Below are 22,177 nucleotides of genomic sequence, written 5' to 3' on the forward strand. Positions count from 1 at the left end.
CATATTTGAGTAATAAGTGACCTTGCACGATTGCAATGAAACATAAAATCATAATTTCAATACCGAAACAATCTCTCTGCACCAAATCTATTTGTAATTTGAATTGCGCCTATATTTAAACAGCTGATTATAATTATGCATGAACATCATTGGTTTATCATATCTATGGTAAAGAGTTCGGTTTAAATAAAAAAAAATTCGTTGATTATTCTGAGAAAATACAAAAATTGCATGATCAGAAAGAAGTTCAAAATTTTTTCAATAAACCACAATTGTATTTATTTATACGAAATACAATGATTCTGTAAATTATGAGATTTAACAGGATTATATTGGTAATTTTTAAGTTACTCACCTTAGCTCGCAAATGTTGAAATGTTACGGTGTACCAAGATTCCCCGTTTATCCTTTGTGAAAGGTGTCAGCTGAATACACACATTGCACACAGACTAAATATATGTAATACGGGTAATTTCTGACAGTAACAAAATATTTTAACACGTGTGACAATTAATGATCCCGTAAAAATTACCACAGTTCATTAAAATTTTGATTGTATGGCCTAATATTACCAACCAGGGGGGTGCAACTCCCATACAAAGGAAAATAACATACAACTAGCGTCATCTTACTCCTGTGGCGACGTCATTTTTGTAACTTTTAGGCATTAATGATCTAATAAACTCACTAGATGGCAGATATGAGTTCTGACTCAATAAAAAATGTAGCGTACTTTGAAGCAGTGCTTCCACTTTTAGGGAATTCTCCCTTTTTTAGGGAAAAATAGCTGATATTTTGGATGATAAAGACAATTTAAAAAATACCAGGATTTAGGATATTTCGGGGTAAAAAGCAAAGCCTATACTAGTAACTGTTGTGAATTTTAAAATAAACGATAATTAAAGTAAAACAATGAACATTTTATTTTATGGAGAGAGAATGACATTAAGTCGAGTTGACAAGTAAAAGAATAAAACAGAGTTGTGTATAAAAACTATAAAGGTTTGATTCAACAGTAACCCTCTAGTAAAGTAAATCATAGATTAAGCCACTGCTTTTTCTTAGGGATTCCCCAGAATCCCAATAAGTATAATCCGCCAAATTTTTATTTACCTATTTTCGTTGATGTCACCAGAACTTACTTGTATTGTAATATACAGGTACTTCATGTACCATGAAAGATTATCATGGTAATTTCATTTACGAAAACCTTGTAATTGTCATTTCACTTTTGCTAGCAGTTCCTTCTTCAAAGACTGAGGTGGAAAGATTATTCAGTGTTCTCAAATTTAAAAACTGACAAAAGAAACAGGCTTTCTAATGAAACCCTGAACGGCTTGCTTCATAGAAAGTTCCCAACTTTGCCAGCAAACAATTGCTCAATTTTAGAACCGAACAGTGTTAGGTTGTGCAGCAAAAGAATATAAAAGCAATGCGTCGACTTCCTTGAAAATTCTAATCCTATAGATCTATGATCTTCTGGGGGCGTTTATATTATATATACCTACATTAAATAATATGCTGTGGTTTATTTTCTGTATTTTATTTACGCTTTCTATATGAGTCGTCTATTATCAAAGGTGGCAATCTGTGCATTTGGACAAAAAAAATTTATTGATATGTCAATACAGATTTATTTGAATATAATCGTCTCCTTCAAAGAATACGGTTCAAAACCTGCATTAAATAAAGGTTAATAGTTAACCTGTTATTTATCTAAGATGTCGTTCCGAAGAGTTTTGTGACTGCCAATGGAATATAAAGTCAATAATTCGTTTTTCTGATTTACCAATCATTGTCCAAAAGTCAGATTGCCGGCTTTGATAATAGTCGACTCATATAAAGGATTTATGAAAGTTGTCTAGGAAATTTTAGGGTAAATTCAAAAGAAACTAGGGTAAAATGTGTTAAAAAAAACGTAAGTGGAAACACTGCTTTGAAGTTTTCAAAATTCCAGGGCCGTAAAACAATCTCAAAAAAAAAAAAAAAGTTTTCAAAATGTCGTAACGATTTAATTTTTTAAATCGTTTTTTTTTGGTCTTGGTGTGAGTTATTTTACGTTGTAGTATTAATTTAGAGCAACTTTTAGCTTTATGAGAATATTAGACGATTAGACATTGAGAAACTCTGTTTTGAATTCTCTTTAGACATAACTTGGCTCCAATACTTTTTTCTTCGTTAGCGTTTCGTAAGCCTGTGTAACTATTTTCATTTCTTACAGAATGTTTATTATTAAAAATCAGCATGCCTCGAAGATCGAAAATGAAATGCTATTTCGGATGCCTTGATAACGGTGAGTTGACACTATTTTCCCGGTATATTATTTGCTAACATAATTATTATTCATAATATAATTAAATGAATTAGCACCAACTAATGGTCCTTCCTATTTCTGCTGCCTAGCTATCATATATGTTAAGTTTTGATCAAAACAGTCGGTATTAAGTCTCGTACTATCACACACACACCTCAGATAATAAAATTGTCTCGAGTGGGTGGAAGTATTTATGTTTTGCAACTCAGCGTATTATATGCTTATTGTCAAGTGGGCCCGAACTAGTTTTTTGGAATGATCAATCAGTCATGCTTTCCTGTTTAAATAAAATACAGCACAATTGATCTCACATCCAAAGTTAGATGATGGCATTCACGTTTTGTTTCCTGGTGTTTGATAACTAAGTTACACCAAGTGGCCTGTGACCACGTTCATCCTTCTACCCAATATAAAATAATGTTTTTATTTTTGTAGACAAAGGTTTGATAATGACAAAATTTTATGGAAAAATTATAAGGAGCACTAAAATGTCTGAAACATGAAAATATTGATGCACTATATTTGAACCAGAACGTGTTATGTAATATATTAATTTGTAAGTAAGATTACATTAACACTAAATTTTTCATGGTCGTATTTTTTCAATATTTGTTACATACTTAAGATACTTTGTTTCTCCGTTTCAGAAGAGAAACTGATTCAGCAAGGAATGTGAACTCTCAAGGGATCTTAATTTTTTTTAAATATGTTTATAATTGATAAATTAATAATTGAAATAGTTCATAAGAACTAAATTGATGCCAATTTTGTTTTAAAATAGGTTGTTTAGTTCTTATAGTTATAGTATTACGTTTGAATAGTTGTAATTAGTAAGTTAGTAATATATGAAAATACTGATATAAATTTTTGTAAATAACCTTTTGTAAATTCTACGAGAAGATGATTTTAATTAATGATCAAAAGTCAACGGTCTTTAAAAGCATTATTTGCAATTATTTAGATTTACTGTGGAATATATTTGCTAAGTTGTGTTTTCTGTATGAGCAGATATAAATGAAAATGCCCAAACATGATTATGTTTCTTACATTTTCATTATGTGAAATCAATATGCTTGTGACTGAGTATATTAATAATTTATTAAAACTTAAGTGATAGACAGCAACCCCTATGGCACTGCTGAAGTTTATAAGCACTGGTGACCACTTATCACGGGCCAGGTTGCGTGCTCGTCTGCTGTTGAGTGCAATAAAAATTTTCGAAACCCTTTCTATTATTTAGATGTAATATTAGTGTACATTTAATTTGGATTAAAAGATAAATTTACATTTTATGTTTGCATGTGTATGTTTATAATTCATTTGCATGTAACGAACACCAGTTTCTTTTTTAACAAAATGTAAACTAATGGTTTGTAATGAATGTAATTAACTTTAAGATGATTTTCTTTCAATCTGCTGTTTGTTTCATCTAGTATTACCAAAGCTAAAGCATCAGAAACGTCAGAATAGAAATAATTTAGATAGGGAATAAAAGTATAACTAATGTAATCATGTCTAAGATTACTATAAGCGTCATTAAGTACAAACTATCAATATTTAAGAGTACTTTAAATCATCATTACATTTTTTAAACATTTTTTGTTTTTCAAATCATGTAATAAAACGTTTGTGCAGAACAAAATGTCACATGTTATGAACATGATTGTGGGTTAATCGTTTCTTAAATTTCTAAATGTTTATAAGAATGCTAAGAATAATTTAGTATTCACTTTAGTGTGTGTATTATCTCTACAATGCTAGTATAAATGACAATTATTGTATGACGAAGCATAGGTAGTGTTTATAGATGTAATATTTTCATACAAGGTCATGATCTGTCACGATCAACTTTAAGCAAGAACTGCTATAGTTAAGAAACAAATTTATTAAATTTAATTCAAATTGTCTACTATGTTTGTAATGGAAAGCTGACATGTTTATATTTCGCACAAATGACTTAAGTGACATTGAATGATTTGATTATCTAGACTTAATTAACTTTTAGATAACTTTCGATTTAATGTTAATAAGTACTCTAGTAGGATTAATCTAGAGGAGTTATTGTTATTCGAAATTTTATACAATTGTACGTTCATACTATCTTTTAACAGTAAATTGTTTGTAATATAGGGAAATTAAATAGCTTACAGAGAATTACAGCTTTTTATTTAAAAAAACTGTTTTCTCTCTGTATGAAAAGGTCTTATCGATTAGAATGCTGAACACAATCAAACGTTCTTTAATATTTCATAAGTACTACCGGGAATTTCAGCGATTCTAAACGATAAGATTTTTTCATAAAGAGAGTTAATTATAAAAAATATTAAAATTACTAAAAAAGCCACCTGGTGGGGGGTAGGGAGATTAATAATCGACAGCAGCGACGCCTGCTGTCCTGGGCTCTAACTAAAGCAAAAATAAAAATGAGAGTTGCGCATCTATCTCAAATATATTAAGTGTATAATCTATGTTACCAACACAACACAATACACTCACTCACCAAATCGAACACGAAAGCAATGTTGCTATTTGCCACCCGACACATTCCTTAGGACAAACTAAGAAAAATTACCAAAACTCATAGCTGTATGTTTTGGTTTGAGTAAAACGGCTGGAATGAAAATTAATTTGTTACTATTGAGTATGTTATCGAAAGCGAAAACTTTTTGGATAATATATCTTAAGTATTTACTTGAGTCTTCAAAATACCGCTTCTTTGTTATCACCTATAGATTTGATTTGTTTACTTGAATTACTCTTGGATGACTCTGCAAAACAAAAAACCTACTATGTTCATAAATAATTTTCAATTATTATTAGGAGAATCTAAGCCTTGGCAACATTTTACGACAAAATAACTTTGGTACTATTGGCTTTTACCAATATGAAGTTGGCAACAGTAAATGCAAACATTTCTTGGTGTAACAGCTGATTGCTGCGTTGTGCGACATCTATTGGTGTAGTTGAGAAATAATCTGAAAAACAAAAATAGAGTGATGTTTTAATTTCCTCCGTAGATGACAGTTTTGTGTGCTCTAAGTGTGGCATTTAGTTATCATAAGAATCATGTAGATGACGCTGCAAAACAAAAAACCTAGGATGTTCATAATTTAATGTTAATAGATGTCTGATAATTTAAGCCTGGTATTTTAATTGGTATTGAATTTTTTTATATGATCCTTTAATATGAAATATAATCAGGTTCACTCCTTTATATTGGCCAAATAGTAAAAAAGTATATAATATATTTTCAACTTCAATTTTATAAGTGTAATTAATGTATTGCTGCGACCTTCTCATATTTTCAAGAGCTTAAGAGTAGTCCTTACTGGTAGTAGGAGGTCTTGTGAGACCACCTGGGTAGGTACTACCACCACCCCGCCTATTTCTGCGGAGAAGCAGTAATTTGTTACGGTTTGAAGGGTGGGGCTGCCGTTATACCTACTGTATAAACGGAGACCTTAGAACTCATGTCTCAAGCTGAGGGGTGGCACTTACGTTGTAGATGTCTATGGGCTCCGGTAACTACATAACATCATCTAAGCAATTAAACAAGTCAAGGGCATTTTTTTGCATGCAAAAGAATAATAATTTGTTAATAATAATAGTTTGTGTTCCTAATTCTTCTTTCCTTTTGCGGGCCTACTGGAAGAGATTTCAGCATGAAATATGTAGTGCCCTTGTACTCTGTATCCTTATTGACGTGTCTTTTCTAACAGCTGTGTGTACAAATATATATTAAAAATTGAACGAATGCAGTCTTATCATCTTCGATGGACCCAATTTCGTATGTAGTACTTTGCGGCAACCATCACACTTTTGTACTGATTGATTTTAGAATCAATGAAATAAAAATATATAGTTTAACAGGGAAGCTGGTATTAAATGGAAGTTCTTTTTTTAGTGAACAAAATTAAGGCTTCTTTCTCAACAGCTTTCGCTTTTTTGCGTTTTTCCTATCTGTTCGCTGTTCAAGGAAACTTTTATAATAACAAATTCCTGCTAAAAAACAAAGTTTTCAACAAAAACCAGCATGCTTCGGTCAAGTACAACTTCCTTTTTTGTTTCAATAAAGTACATAAATTTCAAAGGAATGCTTCGAGTAGTTCGTGAATAATAGAGTGCAGTCACTTATAATGGTTTTCAAAAACATAGTATATTAATGTTGGCAGTACTTTTTTCCAGTTACACAGTGTCAGGGCATGGACACATGTCTACGGTGCGGCGCCGGCTACCGTGTAACGGCGCGGCGCCGCTACCGTTGAGACGCTGCAGCGTCGTGCTGGGGCACGGTGCACCGCACCGGCACATCGCAGTAACCATAGTTTCCAATACAGTTTCTGTCTTAACATGGATCGCGAAATTCTGCTCCTGTTGCTAATACGACTAATCAAGAAAAACAGAATCAAAGAAAATCTATGTTTTTGTAATTATTAATAAAAAACTTTATACAATTGCTGCTAGGTCTTCAGAGTGAGGGACTTCCTCGGCATACGTGAATTTTAAAGGAACAATAGTTTTTTATTAAACCCAGTTGAATAGCAAAAGCGTATTTAGGTGTTGGTCGATCTTCGAAACAAAACGTACAACTATCGGAACAATGACAGTTGAATTATTTTCCTACGTGTTTTTTTTTTAATTTTGATTTTTTAATTGCTTGTAATACCTATTAATAAGTTTAATAGGATCGAGGGACTACAAGAGACGGCGGCGAGCTCGCAATGTAACACAGTTTTTGTTCACGTAATATGAACGAAATGCTACATTTAGTAAATGATCTATAATTAAAACTATTTTTAAGGCTTAGCGTCGCTTTTTTATTAGCATTATATTAATTTGCGACGTTTCGAATACTTACAGTTTTCGTGGTCACGGACGATTAAGTTAAAAGTAGTTTTTATTAAGTTAGCGGAACGAACTGAAGAAAATAGGTACTACATCATTTGTTTTATTTAATTAAGCTGAATAATTAAGTCCCGTTTGTATGGTCTATTGTTTGCTTATTTACGTCTAAGGATATAAAAAAATCCTGCCTTAGCAAAAGAAAAAACGAATGAAATCAATATTTTGTTAAGAAAATCGTATAATCCGTCCGTAATTCTGTATTTCGAAAATCACAATTTTATTGTATTTTTTTGTGTGTAAAAACGTGATTTTGTTGTATTTTCCGGAATGTCAACAAATCAGCGTAGTGGCGTGTGCCTGCAACAACTAAATCCTGAATAGCGCTAAAGAAAGATTTTGTCTTTATATAATCAACGAAAATTAAGATTTTTGATAAATCTTTATCGACATTTCGACCAAACAAAGATTACCGCTCGGTGATAAATTTTCACTTATTATAGATTATAGCAGAGCATCTATTACAATTAATATCTTCAATAATGCTCCTTCAAAAGGAATAAAGTCCGAAGGTACCTGCAGCTTTAACTTGTTATGCATGTGATGAAGTTGACTGTTATAGCACAGTATTATGTTATTTCGGGCACGCAATTGAATGTAATTACATGTTACATGAGCAATCGCAGCAGACAGCGCATCGCACGATGCCACGGATCGACAAGAAAGCGGTTCTTCATTCTAAACGAACGTTACATGCTGATCAATGAGCCGAATCTATTGTGTAATGTGTTTTTTGTTTATTTAATTCAGCGACCTATTTAGTGTAGCAGCGGCGTGGCGTTTCGTTCGTAGTTCGGAGCTATGAAATTAGGTAATAGCGAAATTTACACTTCACGTTTATTGAATACGTTTATGTATTGATCACCATGACTAGAATAACGATATATTAGCACATATTAGCACAGAAGATAAAAAGTATAATATATGCGAGACGTTTTACAGATTTAAAAGTATTTTTGTGGTTTAATTTCCCCTTTTTTACTGTCACTGTTTTCCTCTTTTGTTTATGAAGGATCACTTTGACGTCGGATTGGTCTAACGGATAAGACGTCCGGTGCATTCGTGTTAAGCGATGCACCGGTGTTCGAATCTCAGGCGTTTACCAATTTTTCTAATGAAATACGTACTCAACAAATGTTCTCGATTGACTTCCACGGTGAAGGAATAACATCGTGTAATAAAAATTAAACCCGCAAAATTATAATTTGCGTAATTACTGGTGGTAGGACCTCTCGTAAGTCCGCGCGTGTGGGCACCACCACCCTGCCTATTTCTGCTGTGAAGCAGTAATGCGTTTCGTCTTGAAGGGTGGGGCAGCCGTCGTAACTATACTTGAGACCTTAGAACTAATATCTCAAGATGGGTGGCGTATTTACGTTGTGGATGTCTATGGGTTACTGGAACCATCTAAGCAATAAAAAAAAATCACTAGTGGTCCAGAGAGCCTTTTAGTTTCACGAGGACAGTTGGACGAGCACAGGCTCAGCCAGGAGGGATGGGATTTGCTAACATCTGCCCGAGCACCTCCAGAGGAGACCTAGCAACTCAAGGACAGCAGTTTCGCCAATGAAGTAATGATTACTTTATACTTTTCACGGTCACGGACGATCAGTCCAAAGTAATATCTATAAAAGCAGTGTTACTTAAAATATTATTTAACAAACTAAATACCTACAGTTAATTACTTGAGACAACCTTTGTCATTCGAAAACAAAATGTTTATTTTAAAACGTCTACTTAAGTTTACTACGATTTTGTATTTGCGTCTTTAATTGCATACTTCTTTTAGCTTAAAGCGAACACAGATTTGATTTTCGTGTAAGCCGAAAACTTTTTATGTACTCAGACTCGATCGGTTTCATTATTAATAATTGAATAATTGATTAATTTAATATACATAATTATTATTAATTAATTACTTACTTGGACTTACTTATGATTTAATAAAATTGCATTAAAATTGTTAGTCAGATGAATAATTAACGCGATCATTGCCACTTCATGTTGATATTAATAAAAACTTGATCTTTCATACGATTACGGAAGACTGTGACAACCATTCCCAGCATTCCAACCATTCTACTACTGCAACTAAGGGTTGTCAGGGTTAGCAGGTAATGAGAGGTTTATTAGTGGTACTCTCTTTCACACTACAGTTCGGTTGGCACGAGCTTATCATCAGCTTTTCCTAACGACCGCAGAATAAATACTACTGGCGTATTTACCAGCATTGTCGGTGTCTTTAATTGTTACAAAAACATATTGTTAACATACTCATAGACTTCTAGGCGAATTAATTACATTTTTAAGGTGTATGTAGTCAAAATAATTGTGTGTTGAAGATAAATAAAAAGAACAGACTTCACGTCGACTTTATTTAATTTTAACAGAAGAAAATAAGTAATTGAGTATTGATCACTGTTATTATAAATTTCAAAACCACCATCTACAACCATTTATTGGATATTCTCGAAGGTATTGCTAAATATGCGGTATCGGTGGATCTTTGACAAATATTTTAAGGTCAAATGTTCCAATATTTGTTGTAATACGAACGTGACTCAGTATGTTTTTTATGAAACAATAATCGGAAATACCTACCGCCATTCTATTGAGTGTTTTATGGATTAAATAAATTGGTTGCGTAAATTCTTCTAAAAATATTAAGCTACGTACGATATATGCTTCCATCTGATTTCACTATAAAAATTATGTAGATTAATTCAGTTTTAAAAATCAGTATAATGCAAAATTTATTGTCGTATGTGAATATATATAAAACATAAGTATATCTTCGCTTTTTGCTAGGTACGAAATGAAAATATCCTTTTTTCCAAACGTTAAAAGAATTTTAATTTTGTTCTTAAATGTTTTCGTTAAACAACTGTATTTACGGTCAGTTGTTGTGGGATCATAAAACTTATCAGTCAAGACACGAGTTGAGACTTCGATTTCATGTTTCAAGGTAAACGGCCTTCTTCACGTAACGGGATCTGTCAAACGTTTTACCCCAGAGTGGTGAGCAAGTCTGTCCATCGATAAAATAGAAAATATCTTTTATCTCTAACTGACTCGGTGGTGCAGTAGATAGGGCCCTTGACTGTTGCACCGAGGGCCGTGGGTTCGATGGTTGAACAGGTTTGGTTGCTCTTTGTCTGGGTTTTTTTTTTTATCTATGCTTATTTAAATGTGTATACATAAGTATCTCTGTCAGTCTATGGTACCCGTAACACAGGGAATCCTAATTCGGGGCTGAATGATCGTGTGTAATTTGCTCCCAGTTATTATTTAACGCATATATGAAAACATAATTATTTTAGTAATAATTTCATTCAGGTGAGATATAAAAGGCTATAAACAGATATAAATACAGCAGTGTTTCGTTTCTATCTCTAAAAATTGACTGGAAGCTGTTCTCTCATGCAACGGATGCTACAAAATAATAATATTAATCTTGTTAAGATACATAACTAATAAAACTTCAGATAATACGGCTAATACGGCAGCTTTTTCAAACCCAATAACAATTATATAACATACAAAGATTGAATTGAAATAATAGCTATGCTACAAAATAAATCAGATTTGCTTTGAGACAAAATAAAATGTAACGCCGTTAGAACGGTTCATGCGGTTAGAACACGCCTTATTAAAAATACAGAGCTAGCTGTGAAAATACGTTGAAGGTATTATAATTATAGACGTAAGTTGGAGAAGTAGGAATACTGGCTCAAAAAAAAAACAGATTCCTATTTTTCTATTAATACCGGGTCACATATATTTTAAGAGCCTAGGGCCTAAAAACCTGACTTATTAGGTTTTGGTCCCTAACTCAATCTTTTAAAGTTTTAAACCCACAGACACAGCCCACTGAGTTTCACGCCGGATCTTCTCAGTGGGTCGCATTTCCGATCTGGTGGTAGATTCTGCGAAGCACTGCTCTTGCTAGGGCCAGTGTTAGCACCACTCCGGTTTGAACTCACCTACACGTTAAGGCGAAGCTGATATAGCCTCTCAATGCTATCAGCATAGGTAGGAAAAAAAATTAGTTTTACTCCGTTCGCTTCCACAAATTTCTACTTCATATCGTCTGAGGTTCATTACACTTTAGTATTTACTATATGTCTACCCGGAACTTTTAAATGCAATATCAAGAAGCTTATGCAGCAAGGTGAAACTAATAAGACTATACATTTTTTCCATCCGAAGCCATAACAGGGTTTCGTATCGTTAAAACAGATGTCCTGTGTAATTATCCGCACTAACTATCCATACGTATATGTATATTAAAAATGTGAAAGTGTGTTTGTTTGTTTTTGGGTTTGTTGCCCTTTTTCCAAGTTGAAACGAAGAAACAGAGTTTTTAAAGTGATAGTTTTATTTCACGTGACATAGGCTACATCTCATTCCCATGGGAAATTGTTTATTATCTTTACAAAATTACGTGAAACTTCTCCCCGAACTACGCTGGCAAAGCCGCGGGTAACAGTTAATTCACAAAATGTTAATATATTTTTTGTGTTATCTGATGTGAAGAGCATCTTAAGAATTTTCGAAGCTGTAGATCGTTAATGGGTTATTTGTATGATGATCGAATTTTAGTATGATATTTTTTGAGATGCACTTATAGTGAATGCGGAAGTGTCTCGATATAGTCAAACGATTTTTCACTGAAAAAAGGAAAATTTGTTATTTTCATCTATTGGCATTTCAAAATCTAAACTTTAGTCTAACTGTTTTGATGAAGTAAAAGAAACATGTTTATGTTTAACAGTTAAAAATTAAAATTAAACATTTAAATGAAGAAACATAAAAGTCCCTCCCAATGATACGTTGCAATGGATAGGTTACTGCAGATTTTTTTTTATTGCCCTTGTAGGCAGACGAGCACACGGCCCACCTGATGGTAAGTGGTTACCGTCGCCCATGGACTTCAGCAATGCCAGGGGCAGTGCCAAGGCGCTGCCTACCGCTTAATACTCTTTACAAGCTTCGTTTGAAGAAGGACATGGCATAGCGCTCGGGAAACACCGTGGAGCCGGATGATACTTGGCAAAAAAGACCTCTGGAAACGCACTGTGGATGACCACAGTGGCTCCAGGTAGTATGGATAAACTTTACTTCGGTGGCGGGCGGTACGATGGTAAAAACGAGATGACGGTATCATCTTGAACAATACCTCAGAACACTCCCCATGGAACATACGGTACAAACCGAAGGAGGGTTGACTCATGCCTAATCCCTATACAGCATGATAAAAGCACACGCTGCATCGATCTCACATATTGTGGGATAAGGGCAAGAAGAACAAGAAAAAATAGTCAAGTGATAAAGTGATCGAGTTTTTTTTGTTCAGTCAGTAGGCCGAACTTCCTATGAGGTACCCGCACCTAGGGGGCACGTGGGCTATGAGTGACTAGACGGTCTGCAGATTTTGGGAGCAGACCGCAGGCCTAAGATGTATCCAACATCTGCCTCAACTTTCACAGTTAAGAAACATAATATCGTGCCCGGATAGTGGGGTCACAGTCCTGTCGATTTTTAGCTTGAAGCGGTTACGTCTTCACGTTGTGATGTCCGTGGACTTCGGTACTCTTCGCACCTCTGTCTATTTATCATACAAAAAATAACAAGCATGGTTCCAGAAAAATCACTCATGTGCTTAAATTATGAAGTTATCAATAAAAGATTTGAACGAGTTTGAACACAGATAAAAAAGTTGGTTGCGTGTAATTGAAATTTTCCAGCAAGTGCTAATACGCGTGACGGACGTGTAGTGCGAGGCCACAAATACCAAGCTAGACAGGTAACACTGTCTTCAAAGATTTATTTTGAGTTTATGTAACATGCCCAAAAGAGCTCAGACTTGGCAGCCTTACGGCAATATTTTGAGCTTTTGATGGGCTCACGATCCTCTCGTTGTTAAGTGGTAACCAAAGACCACAAGGGTAATGCTGAATACCTTGAAGTGTGCGGTAATAGTTTCTAATATATTGTATACACATTCTTCAAACCGGAACATATGCTTGCTATGCGGTAGCTATTGGCAGGTTAGTGAAACCTACCCTTGGGGGCTGATAGTAGATGATAGGTTAGACCGTAATTTGGAGATGTAGAATAATATATCAATTAGCTAGAAGCTAGATAAACAGCTGTACGATTCAGTGGTATGTTTTTTTGATAAATTGATAAAGATTCAATTGCAAAAGTGTGATGCGCACATTAAAATATAAAAAAAAGTTATTGATAAACATTGATAAATTTATAAGTGCAACTACTTATTTAACTCAAGTACAAATAATTCAATCAATATAGTTCCAAGGTGACCAATTACCATTGAATTATCTTAATTAATGGGCACAAAACTATTACAGCCACGAGGACCACGCATATCTGATTTTCCTTGAACCCTTGAAACGCGCCATCGTAACGACCGCCGTCGGTCCGCCCTTCCCTGGACTTCACGTTGCAATCTATAAAAGAATTGAACTGTAACTCATCTTCAATTGTGTATCAGTGACTGCAGCAGTGTTGTGTTGTGTTCACGTACCAAACTTGCCAAGGTACATTATATTTTAATTCACACTATTTATTATGTGCTATTGGAATTTGTTCGGTTTTTGCGGATGCCGACCATTGTCTTTACGAGCCGTTTAATATTTAGCGGTTACGTTCGATTTCGAAATATGCGTAAACTCTGCATTACGACAATTATAACGTGTCTATCTGCAATGTTTGTATTGGCACTTGGTTTGGAAATGTTTGCTTGATGAGGTTTTTGTAGAGTTCATACGTGAGTGCTGATCTTTTGTATGTCGACTATCGAATTCGTTTTCAACATCGAATTAATTTTGACCGATTTTATTCTGAATTAAAATCAATCAATTACCCGCTCAAATTGGTCTTATTGTTCGTAAGATGTTTGATGTGGTCAAAAGTCTTGCTATGTCCCGGTTTGGTCATAGGGTAGGAGTCGTTTTTTTTATTATCCGAAATCGGTAGTGGTGTATATCAATAAATAAATAAAATTTCTAACTGGCGAATCGTGATTATAGGTAGTATATCTAACAATTAACCAGAAATTTTCTGTGAACAGGGTCTCTGTAAGGGAACTCGTAAGAATAAAACTTTTTGATTTATGTATCTCCTTATTTATAAATACGAGATGAGAGCATAGCCTTTCCTATTACAAAGGCAAGGTCTGAGGACAGGATATTGATAGGAATGTGTCTTTTATATATATAATATTGTGATTGTGTGAATAACACATAAAAGTACTTTTAGTATTATCTCCTCAGTTATCTTCTGTCTCCCAAATTATTCCTATCTTACTTCCTATCTACATATTGAAAAGCCTCATGCGTGAGCCATCATTCGAATTTGAATTCGCCAACGAATTCTAGAATAGTAGTATAATATAGAGTAATGAAACAAAATGAAAAGAAAATATATTTTTAGTAATCAACCTTAACCTTATGAGTCAAGTAAATAAATAATAACTTAGCCTAAATACTTTCCTGTTATGTATGAAGGACATCTGCTGTATTGTCATTCTGCCCTTCGTAGACTCACTGAGCCCAAAGTTTTTTTTTACTTAGAAGCATTCGTATGAAATTCATCGTTGAAGAATGGATAATTAAGCTATAAAATAGTAGTTTGTAGTTCTAAAAGACAAAGACTATTTACAGAAAGGTAGGGCTTGTACCTTTATATAAATATTAAGAGCTTCTTATATAGCAGAGCTAATATTTTCGTCTCTCAGCAGTCGGGAACCGCAACCGCGGAGATGGCTAGGAAACGTTGAACGAAACGAAAGGAAATAGAAATATCTCAATTTCCGCTGAAACGTTTCTTAGTAAAATTGCTGTATTTCTTTTAGAGTGTTCGTATCGAGATGTTTTCGAAGTATTTTAATGAACAATGAACAAGAATTTTCCTTTTTTCAACGTCTATCGTAAAGTAGAATTTTTGCTGAAATGTTTTAAATTAGAGAATTTTTTTCAGAAAACTGCCACAATGCAGACATCAACATTCGTTGTGCTAACATGCCTCATCGCTGTAGTTGTAGCAGACTTGTATATTGAACAATACCAGTCGCCAGTAGTGGACACCGTCCAGGAATCTGTATATGACACTCCCGTGAACGACAGAAGTCCTAGGACGAAGAGAGGGTTGCTTCTATTGAAGAAGAAGCTACTACTTGGTAATTTATTTAATAATTTGAACATAAGAACTTTGACAGCAAAACTGTCACTTTTAATTCAGTATATATTTCGTTTTTAGTTCCTATAACCTGTTGATGCCTTAGTCTTGATTAGGATGTTGTTATTGAATTCTCTGATTAATTCATATCTTGAATAATAGTAGACCATCTTGTAAACATAGACGAGTTGATAGGTATACAATCCTGCCTATTTCAGCAATCATGAGTTCTATTATGTAAGTAAAAATAGTCGATATTTAAACAGACTTGAGATTTTAGAATTGAGATTAGAATTTAAATGAAGTCTCGTGGAAGGCGACAACAGTGCCGTGTCTGTCCGTGGCTTTAGTATACGCTTATCGTCTGATTGAAACACGTCTGCTCGCATCAAGCTAATCAAAATAAACAAGCGCAATTCCAGAATCTCGAATCAGGGCTCCATAGCATTAAATTTATTGTGATTCCATTTCTACTTTAATTATTATTATTAAGCACAATTTTTGCTGTTGCTGAAACTATTAATTTCACCAAATACGTTAGTTTCCATTATAAGACGCCAGATTTTCATTTGATGTAGTCTTGTGACACGTAGATCTCTTCCATTTTAACATGTCTCCAATCTAACATGTTATTGGCTTTTCTTGACCAGATTTCCTGACGTAATTTTCTTGATATGAGATCCATATTTTTCCCTGCCTTTCATTTTAAGCAAGATAAGTGAATGAAACCCAATTAGAATTTTAAAAATACAAAAAAGATACATTGTTTGGTCACATGAAAAGAATGTTTAAAATTTTCTTGTTTACTTAAATTTTAATTGCACGAAACGTCTGAGATTTTTGTCTAGTTTCATCATTTACTACACTAGGTTCGAAGAAAATGATCTGTAGCGTTTATATCGGATGCACGAAGCCTTATGAGTAATTGTGTAACGTGCGACGAAGGTTTCCCAATGAGGATAAAAACTGTTTTGAATTATGAAACTCATCAAGTTTATCATCTTTGCATTGGGATTGGTCGGTCGCCTAACTGAAGTTGATTATTCATTAGACACAATTAGACATTAGATTGGAGAATTTTTTCTGATTATTTTATGATAATTTTTCTTGAATTTATTATTAACAAAAAAATAATATACATCTGCATAGATGACACTGAAAAAGAGTACCTAAACATATTTTTGCTTGAATATTTCTGTTTCTGCAACTGTAACTAAGTACATGTTTATTTAACTAAATAGTAATAAGAATTAAATTTAAGGAAAAAACATTATTACTTCCAGTTTGAAATATCTTAAATGAAATGCTTCCGAAGTCGCTTCAAATCCTCTTGCGTAAAGGTGCTTCAGTCGTTACAATCTTGGAGCTTACGAGAGATTTTTATTTTACTTCCATCGTCCTATACTTGAATGTGATCCCAGCTTAATCATTTAGGCCAGTGTACGCTGTTCTTATAATAGTTCGGAGTTTTTAACGTTTTTGTGACTTATTTCTGCTGAGTCAGTCTAGCACTCCGGTTTGAATGACAGTAGGTAGGCAGGTAGGCACGATTGAAACTTTGACCGTGGTTTAAGGTGGGTTAGTACCCACTTAGCACAAGATCGATAGCAAATTCGTTCAACGCAACCACGCAAAAAAAAACTTCTAACAAAACCAACAATTTAATGAGAAGGTCAAAAGTGTTGACACTTCAAATAATTAGTAGTTCCAAATTAAGAATTCCAAATATTTTACTCGAACCTATTAATATTTGCTTTAAGCGTGTCGTCGAAGCGTTAACTATTAGAGGCTTTCAATGTATGCATGTACGTTCAGTGTACACATTGTTGTACAGGGTCATTGCTATTTAGCGTTATATTATGAGCGTACATATGTAGGTGAACTTGGAGTTTGTTTGGTCTTGCAATGCGATATCGTAATTGTACCCAATTTGGAAAACGGGTAGAAGAAACTTGCACTAAAATTCTACTTGTGTGAGGAAATCGTATAATATCATTGATATTCTGCGTCCACCGTATGTGGACACGATCAAAGTACGTTGAAGTAGTTTAATAGTGTCAGGTCCGTGTGGAATATTAAATACGATGCAAAAGCCGCGGGAATCACTTCAACATTTTACATACATATATATATATCGACGCTTGTAAGGCAAACGTGACTAAGCGACAATAACTGCTTTGTACATAAATGATAGGCAATAACCATATTCGATGCGCAAAAAAAACATATTTCTAGGTCTATTAAAATAATTTTAATCCTACAGCTAGATTCGTTAAAATAGATTTTTTTCGGGTATTTCAACTTTAAATTAATCTACTGTAAAGTTCACGCATTGTCGCTTAGTCACGTTCGCCTTTCAAGCGTCGATATATTTATATTGTTCATTAATAACAACGTCATAATTTTCTATAGTATTCGTATTCGTATAGTAAATATATAATTTGGCCCAAAAGCCTTAATGCAAATGGAAGAATTTGATTCGAGCCTTACACTCCAGCAGAAGGTAATAGTAAAGAAAGAAAGAAAAAAAGAAGAAGAAATTCTTTAACGAAAGTCACCTTCGATCAAACGATGCTCATACGCCTTCTAAAGCGATCATAATAATATGTTCTTACCACGTGTATTCTATTTTAGCAACAATACGCCGTTGACTTAGAGATTTCCGAATAGATTCGACAAAGGTTTGATTGTGCAAGAGATTGCTGTCTGATATCACATACAGACTTATGTCGGCTTTGGAGACTATTCCTTATATCCTATTACTTTAGTTATGCTAATAAATGTATGCATAGGTGCTCTTGGACTTAAGGCGGCTAAAGTTGGTGCGGTGGGAGCCGGAGTGGTCGGCGCCATAGCTCTTAAGAGTAAAGCAGGGTAAGTAATACAATAAGTATTACCAAAAAAAAGGAATCCGAACTATTTTTAATTACCAATTAAAATTTTATAATTAGTCCGAAGATTAAATATTAGTTAATAAACAAATTAACAATCGACCTTATAAAATCCAACAGCAAAGTTCTGTTTGCATAAAATATTGTAAGTGAATAACTTAATTTATCAAATATTGGTTTATATCATTGAAATAAGTTAACCCAAGGTGACAGTACTTCGTACTAATTAGTCCTTTTCACGTCACTTGCGCAACTCATTAAGCCCTACCCGCTACCATATTTCATAATGAATAACTTAAACTATTATAACCTTCTTTCATTTCAATTCATTAATAACAAAAAATGCTACGTATGCAACATGTGTCGTCATAGATGCAATGTACAAAATGTTTAAAAACTGTAAACTTATTAATAACTTTTTTGAATCGCATGCATAGTATTTCCGTATGCTAATAGGTTCTAATAATAATTAAATACATCACAAGTTTTAATAAAATATGTCATTTACTTATTAACATGTATTACCATCATAATTGCAGCCATCATCACCATCCTCCACCTACATACGTAGAAATCCATAGGTGAGTTATATATATTAACAAACGTATTCAGGAAATCTGTTTTCAAAAATACATGAATAACGGTAGATTTTTTTCGCCTACATTAGCAGATTCGTGTCTTTAATTCAAACTTAGAGCAACAAAAATAGTCTTCAACAGATTTTGGGCCACTGGTATATTATTATTTTTATTTAATATCGCGTTTTTCATTGTCATTACATTATTTTCGATGTGTCCAAATACTTTATTGTTTTCGTGGTATAAATACATATTTAAATTAAAACACATTTAAATATTATGCTAACAATCGTTTATTTGTCTATGAAAAATATATTTGGCCTATATTTTAAATAACAAAAATGCGAGATTAAGTCGTAAAAGTAGTTTTAATTCTTGATTCGCGAAAACCGAAGAAAATAACGTAGTAGTAACGACGCAGTGGTATCATTTTATGACGGTTATGATCTGAATTTTAGCATAAAATTAAAATATGTTATTTTTAATACTTAAATACAATAAACATATTCGAATGCGTTATAATCATACTTATTCGAATTTAAGACTAATTAGGATAGTAATTAATATTGTTTGAACTATTTACCTTCACATAAAATCTGAAAAGAAAATTAAAGTAAAAATAGTAAAAGTACGTGTTCAAATAAAATAAAACAATTCAACGTACTAAAATAATTTTTTGAAGACGATTTCAATAGGCTCGTCGTATCTGGGTTATATTCTCGAAAAACATATTCACGTATCATTAACTAATATTCACCCACTTCCAGCCCACCTCACTACCATCACCCTGTATCATACGTAGAAGAACATAGGTGAGTAAACGTTCTCATCACCATTATCCTAAGTAATATGATTTACGTACTTGTCTCATCTTTTTTGTTACGTGACAGTGATAAAGAGGGTATTAACAAAACCTACACCGGCAATTTTAATTTTTTTATCTACACTCCGAAGTAATATGTGTTTTGTAATAGTTAAGACAACGTTCCGAAAGTAGGTAACCTAAATAATTTATCGATATTAGAGGTATTTGATTGGTATATTTGATTGGTTCTAGTACATATTATTATGTATATTTTGATATAATCGAGACTTGGATAATTTTTTTTATTGCTTAAATGGGTGGACGAGCTCACAGCCCACCTGGTGTTAAGTGGTTACTGGAGCCCATGGACATCTACAACGTAAATGCGCCACCCACCTACCTATAAAGTATGGCTTGTCTGCTTCAGTAATCTATTAAAAAATATTACAATTTTCGGTGATAAACCGCATGTGAATTATTATTATGTTAATTTACTTGTATGTTTCTGGATCCCAGAATTAATGTCACAATACCACAATACCGTGTTTAAATACATTTGTCATAGCGTTACTCAGTTCATTAATAAAGCGTTGTTACGCATTTATTTAGGTACATTTAACATTGCTTTTGCGTGAACAAGCTCGAAATATTTTTGTTTAAATCCATTGCTTTTTAATTCATGTCACTTTTCTGTTTTTCTTTTAGCTGGCATTGAGAGTTTTCTGAAGGCAAGTCAAGAGTACTGCAGAACACTGATTTAGTTTTAAGCTTACAGTTTTTAGGTTTATAAGGTTCTGAATTGACTGTTAAGAAAATCTTGTAATTTTTAAACCACTAAGGAAGAAGGTGAATTTAAGTTTCTCAGATCCCAACAGATTGATATGCCTGCTCGTGATAGTGTGATGTTTTCATAAAGCAGCATCTCTCTTTGTGTATTTAATGTTTTTGTAATAATTGTTTCATGAGGCTTTGAAATTGTCATTCCTGTATAACTAAAATTTATTGAACTTAGTTGGAAGCTCCATACTGCTTTCGAATTTTACAAAATACTCAATTGAAGCCGTTTGCATTGTTTCAATATTAACTTAGCATCAAATAAATGTGCTTTGAGTGTATTCACAGTTATGGTCCAGTATTAAAATTAAATTGATAAATGATTTGTAGTTTCAAGGAATTTATGATATCGATATGTTACAGGAATAATACGTACACATAGATTGATAAGTGAGTAATAAATCTGAGGGCGTGCTGGTGGAGGTGTATTCCAGGGTGCCATGTAGTGATTAGTCAACTTAACGGTTTGAACTAGCACACTTTTGTTGACATATACTATTTAAAACAATATAAAACTCATTTACTAATACATTTTTTAGTTGTTTGAATTTTTAAATCAAAAATTATTTTTACTTTCATGTTTTTATCAATTTGAGTGTAGTCAGCATTCAAGCTGCATCCAAGGTTGTTATTCTATTAAAACACTTTGTTTACTATTTCAACATTTGTGTTATTGTAGGGTTATTAGAAACCAAAGTATCTTTGATGACACCCTGAAGTTAACTCAATAAAGTTTGTTGGTGAGTTAATTAGTCATCATTTTTGTTGTTCTGGTTATAGAAAATTCAAATTATTGTAATAAATGAGTTTTATTATTGTTTTAAGTAGCCATGTTTACTTTATACGCAAGTGAATTAGTGTTTGACAGAAATGTTGTGTAATAGATAGATCAAAATGGTATGATGACTATTTTTATTAAGTTTTGATCCTATTATTACAGCCAAAACAACACATGCTAGCTTCTGAATAAGTTTTGAACATGGGAAACATGCACATTTATAGAAATGTATCCTCAAAACAGTATGACTAGGAATTTTGATCCAGTAGACAATGAGTACTAATCTCTGTATATAAAAATGAATTGCTGTTCGTTAGCCTCGCTAAAACTCGAGAACGGCTAGACCGATTTGACTAATTTTGGTCTTGAATTATTCGTGGAAGTCCAGAGAAGGTTTAAAAGGTAGATAAATATGAAAATGCTCGGAATTAAATAAAAATAAAAAATTAAAATTTCCTTTTTTTGTTTTAAGTTTATTTTATACAAAAGTTTAGGACTTTTATTTATCGATTGAGGCACTACAAAGTCTGCTGGGTCAGCCAGTTTAAAAATAAATTAAATAGTACTAAATGCAGCAGCAGCAAATACATTTTGATTTTTACTCTTGTGAAAAAAGTACCTGGTGATAATTTCCTAATTATCGAAAGTAATTAGTTATAGTACTCGGTGTGAAAGGTCAAATGTGCATGTTTTAAGTAGAATTACCTCGTTTAAGTCGCAGATTGATTTCAAAGATGAAATTAGAGTCACTTCAAACATTCAAATAAACCAAATAACAGTTGTTATAACATTTATAACACTTTGTTGTCAGTCAACTTTATACTTTGTGTTATTTTTAATAAATAGTATTTACCTATGTATTTGTTTTTTATT

General features: G+C 33.2%; 2 protein-coding genes and 1 long non-coding RNA gene across 5 annotated transcripts in view; 2 read left to right on the forward strand and 1 right to left on the reverse strand.

Moving 5' to 3' along the window:
- Oatp30B (Organic anion transporting polypeptide 30B) overlaps positions 1–617 on the reverse strand; it is a 43,097-nt gene extending 42,480 nt beyond the window's left edge. Inside the window, exon 1 of one of the 2 annotated variants that reach the window (XM_028183564.2) lies at positions 356–617. The gene's annotated coding sequence lies outside the window, so the exon portion shown is untranslated. The remainder of the gene's footprint in view (positions 1–355) is intronic. The other variant, XM_089727761.1, reaches the window with a different exon arrangement.
- Positions 618–1,942: 1,325 nt separating this feature from the next.
- Positions 1,943–4,468, forward strand: LOC149502985 (uncharacterized). The gene is made up of 4 exons (XR_016323159.1): positions 1,943–2,045; positions 2,222–2,293; positions 2,750–2,870; positions 2,962–4,468. It is a non-coding gene; the product is annotated as an uncharacterized LOC149502985 (long non-coding RNA).
- A 9,155-nt stretch (positions 4,469–13,623) lies between these two features.
- On the forward strand, positions 13,624–22,162 carry LOC114249402 (uncharacterized). Of its 2 annotated transcripts, XM_089727755.1 has the most exons (6): positions 13,624–13,779; positions 15,221–15,419; positions 18,211–18,292; positions 18,849–18,890; positions 19,655–19,699; positions 20,398–22,162. In XM_089727755.1, the coding sequence occupies exons 2-6, from the start codon at positions 15,233–15,235 to the stop codon at positions 20,405–20,407; spliced, it is 366 nt and encodes a 121-aa protein (XP_089583881.1). In that variant the 5' UTR covers positions 13,624–13,779; positions 15,221–15,232; the 3' UTR covers positions 20,408–22,162. The 2 variants fall into 2 exon arrangements, with proteins under 2 accessions (XP_089583881.1, XP_089583882.1); XM_089727756.1 differs by lacking the exon at positions 18,849–18,890.
- Positions 22,163–22,177: the final 15 nt, after the last annotated feature.

Source organism: Bombyx mandarina, chromosome 05 (assembly GCF_030267445.1).
Source record: "Bombyx mandarina strain Sakado chromosome 05, ASM3026744v2".
Classification (NCBI taxonomy): domain Eukaryota; kingdom Metazoa; phylum Arthropoda; class Insecta; order Lepidoptera; family Bombycidae; genus Bombyx; species Bombyx mandarina.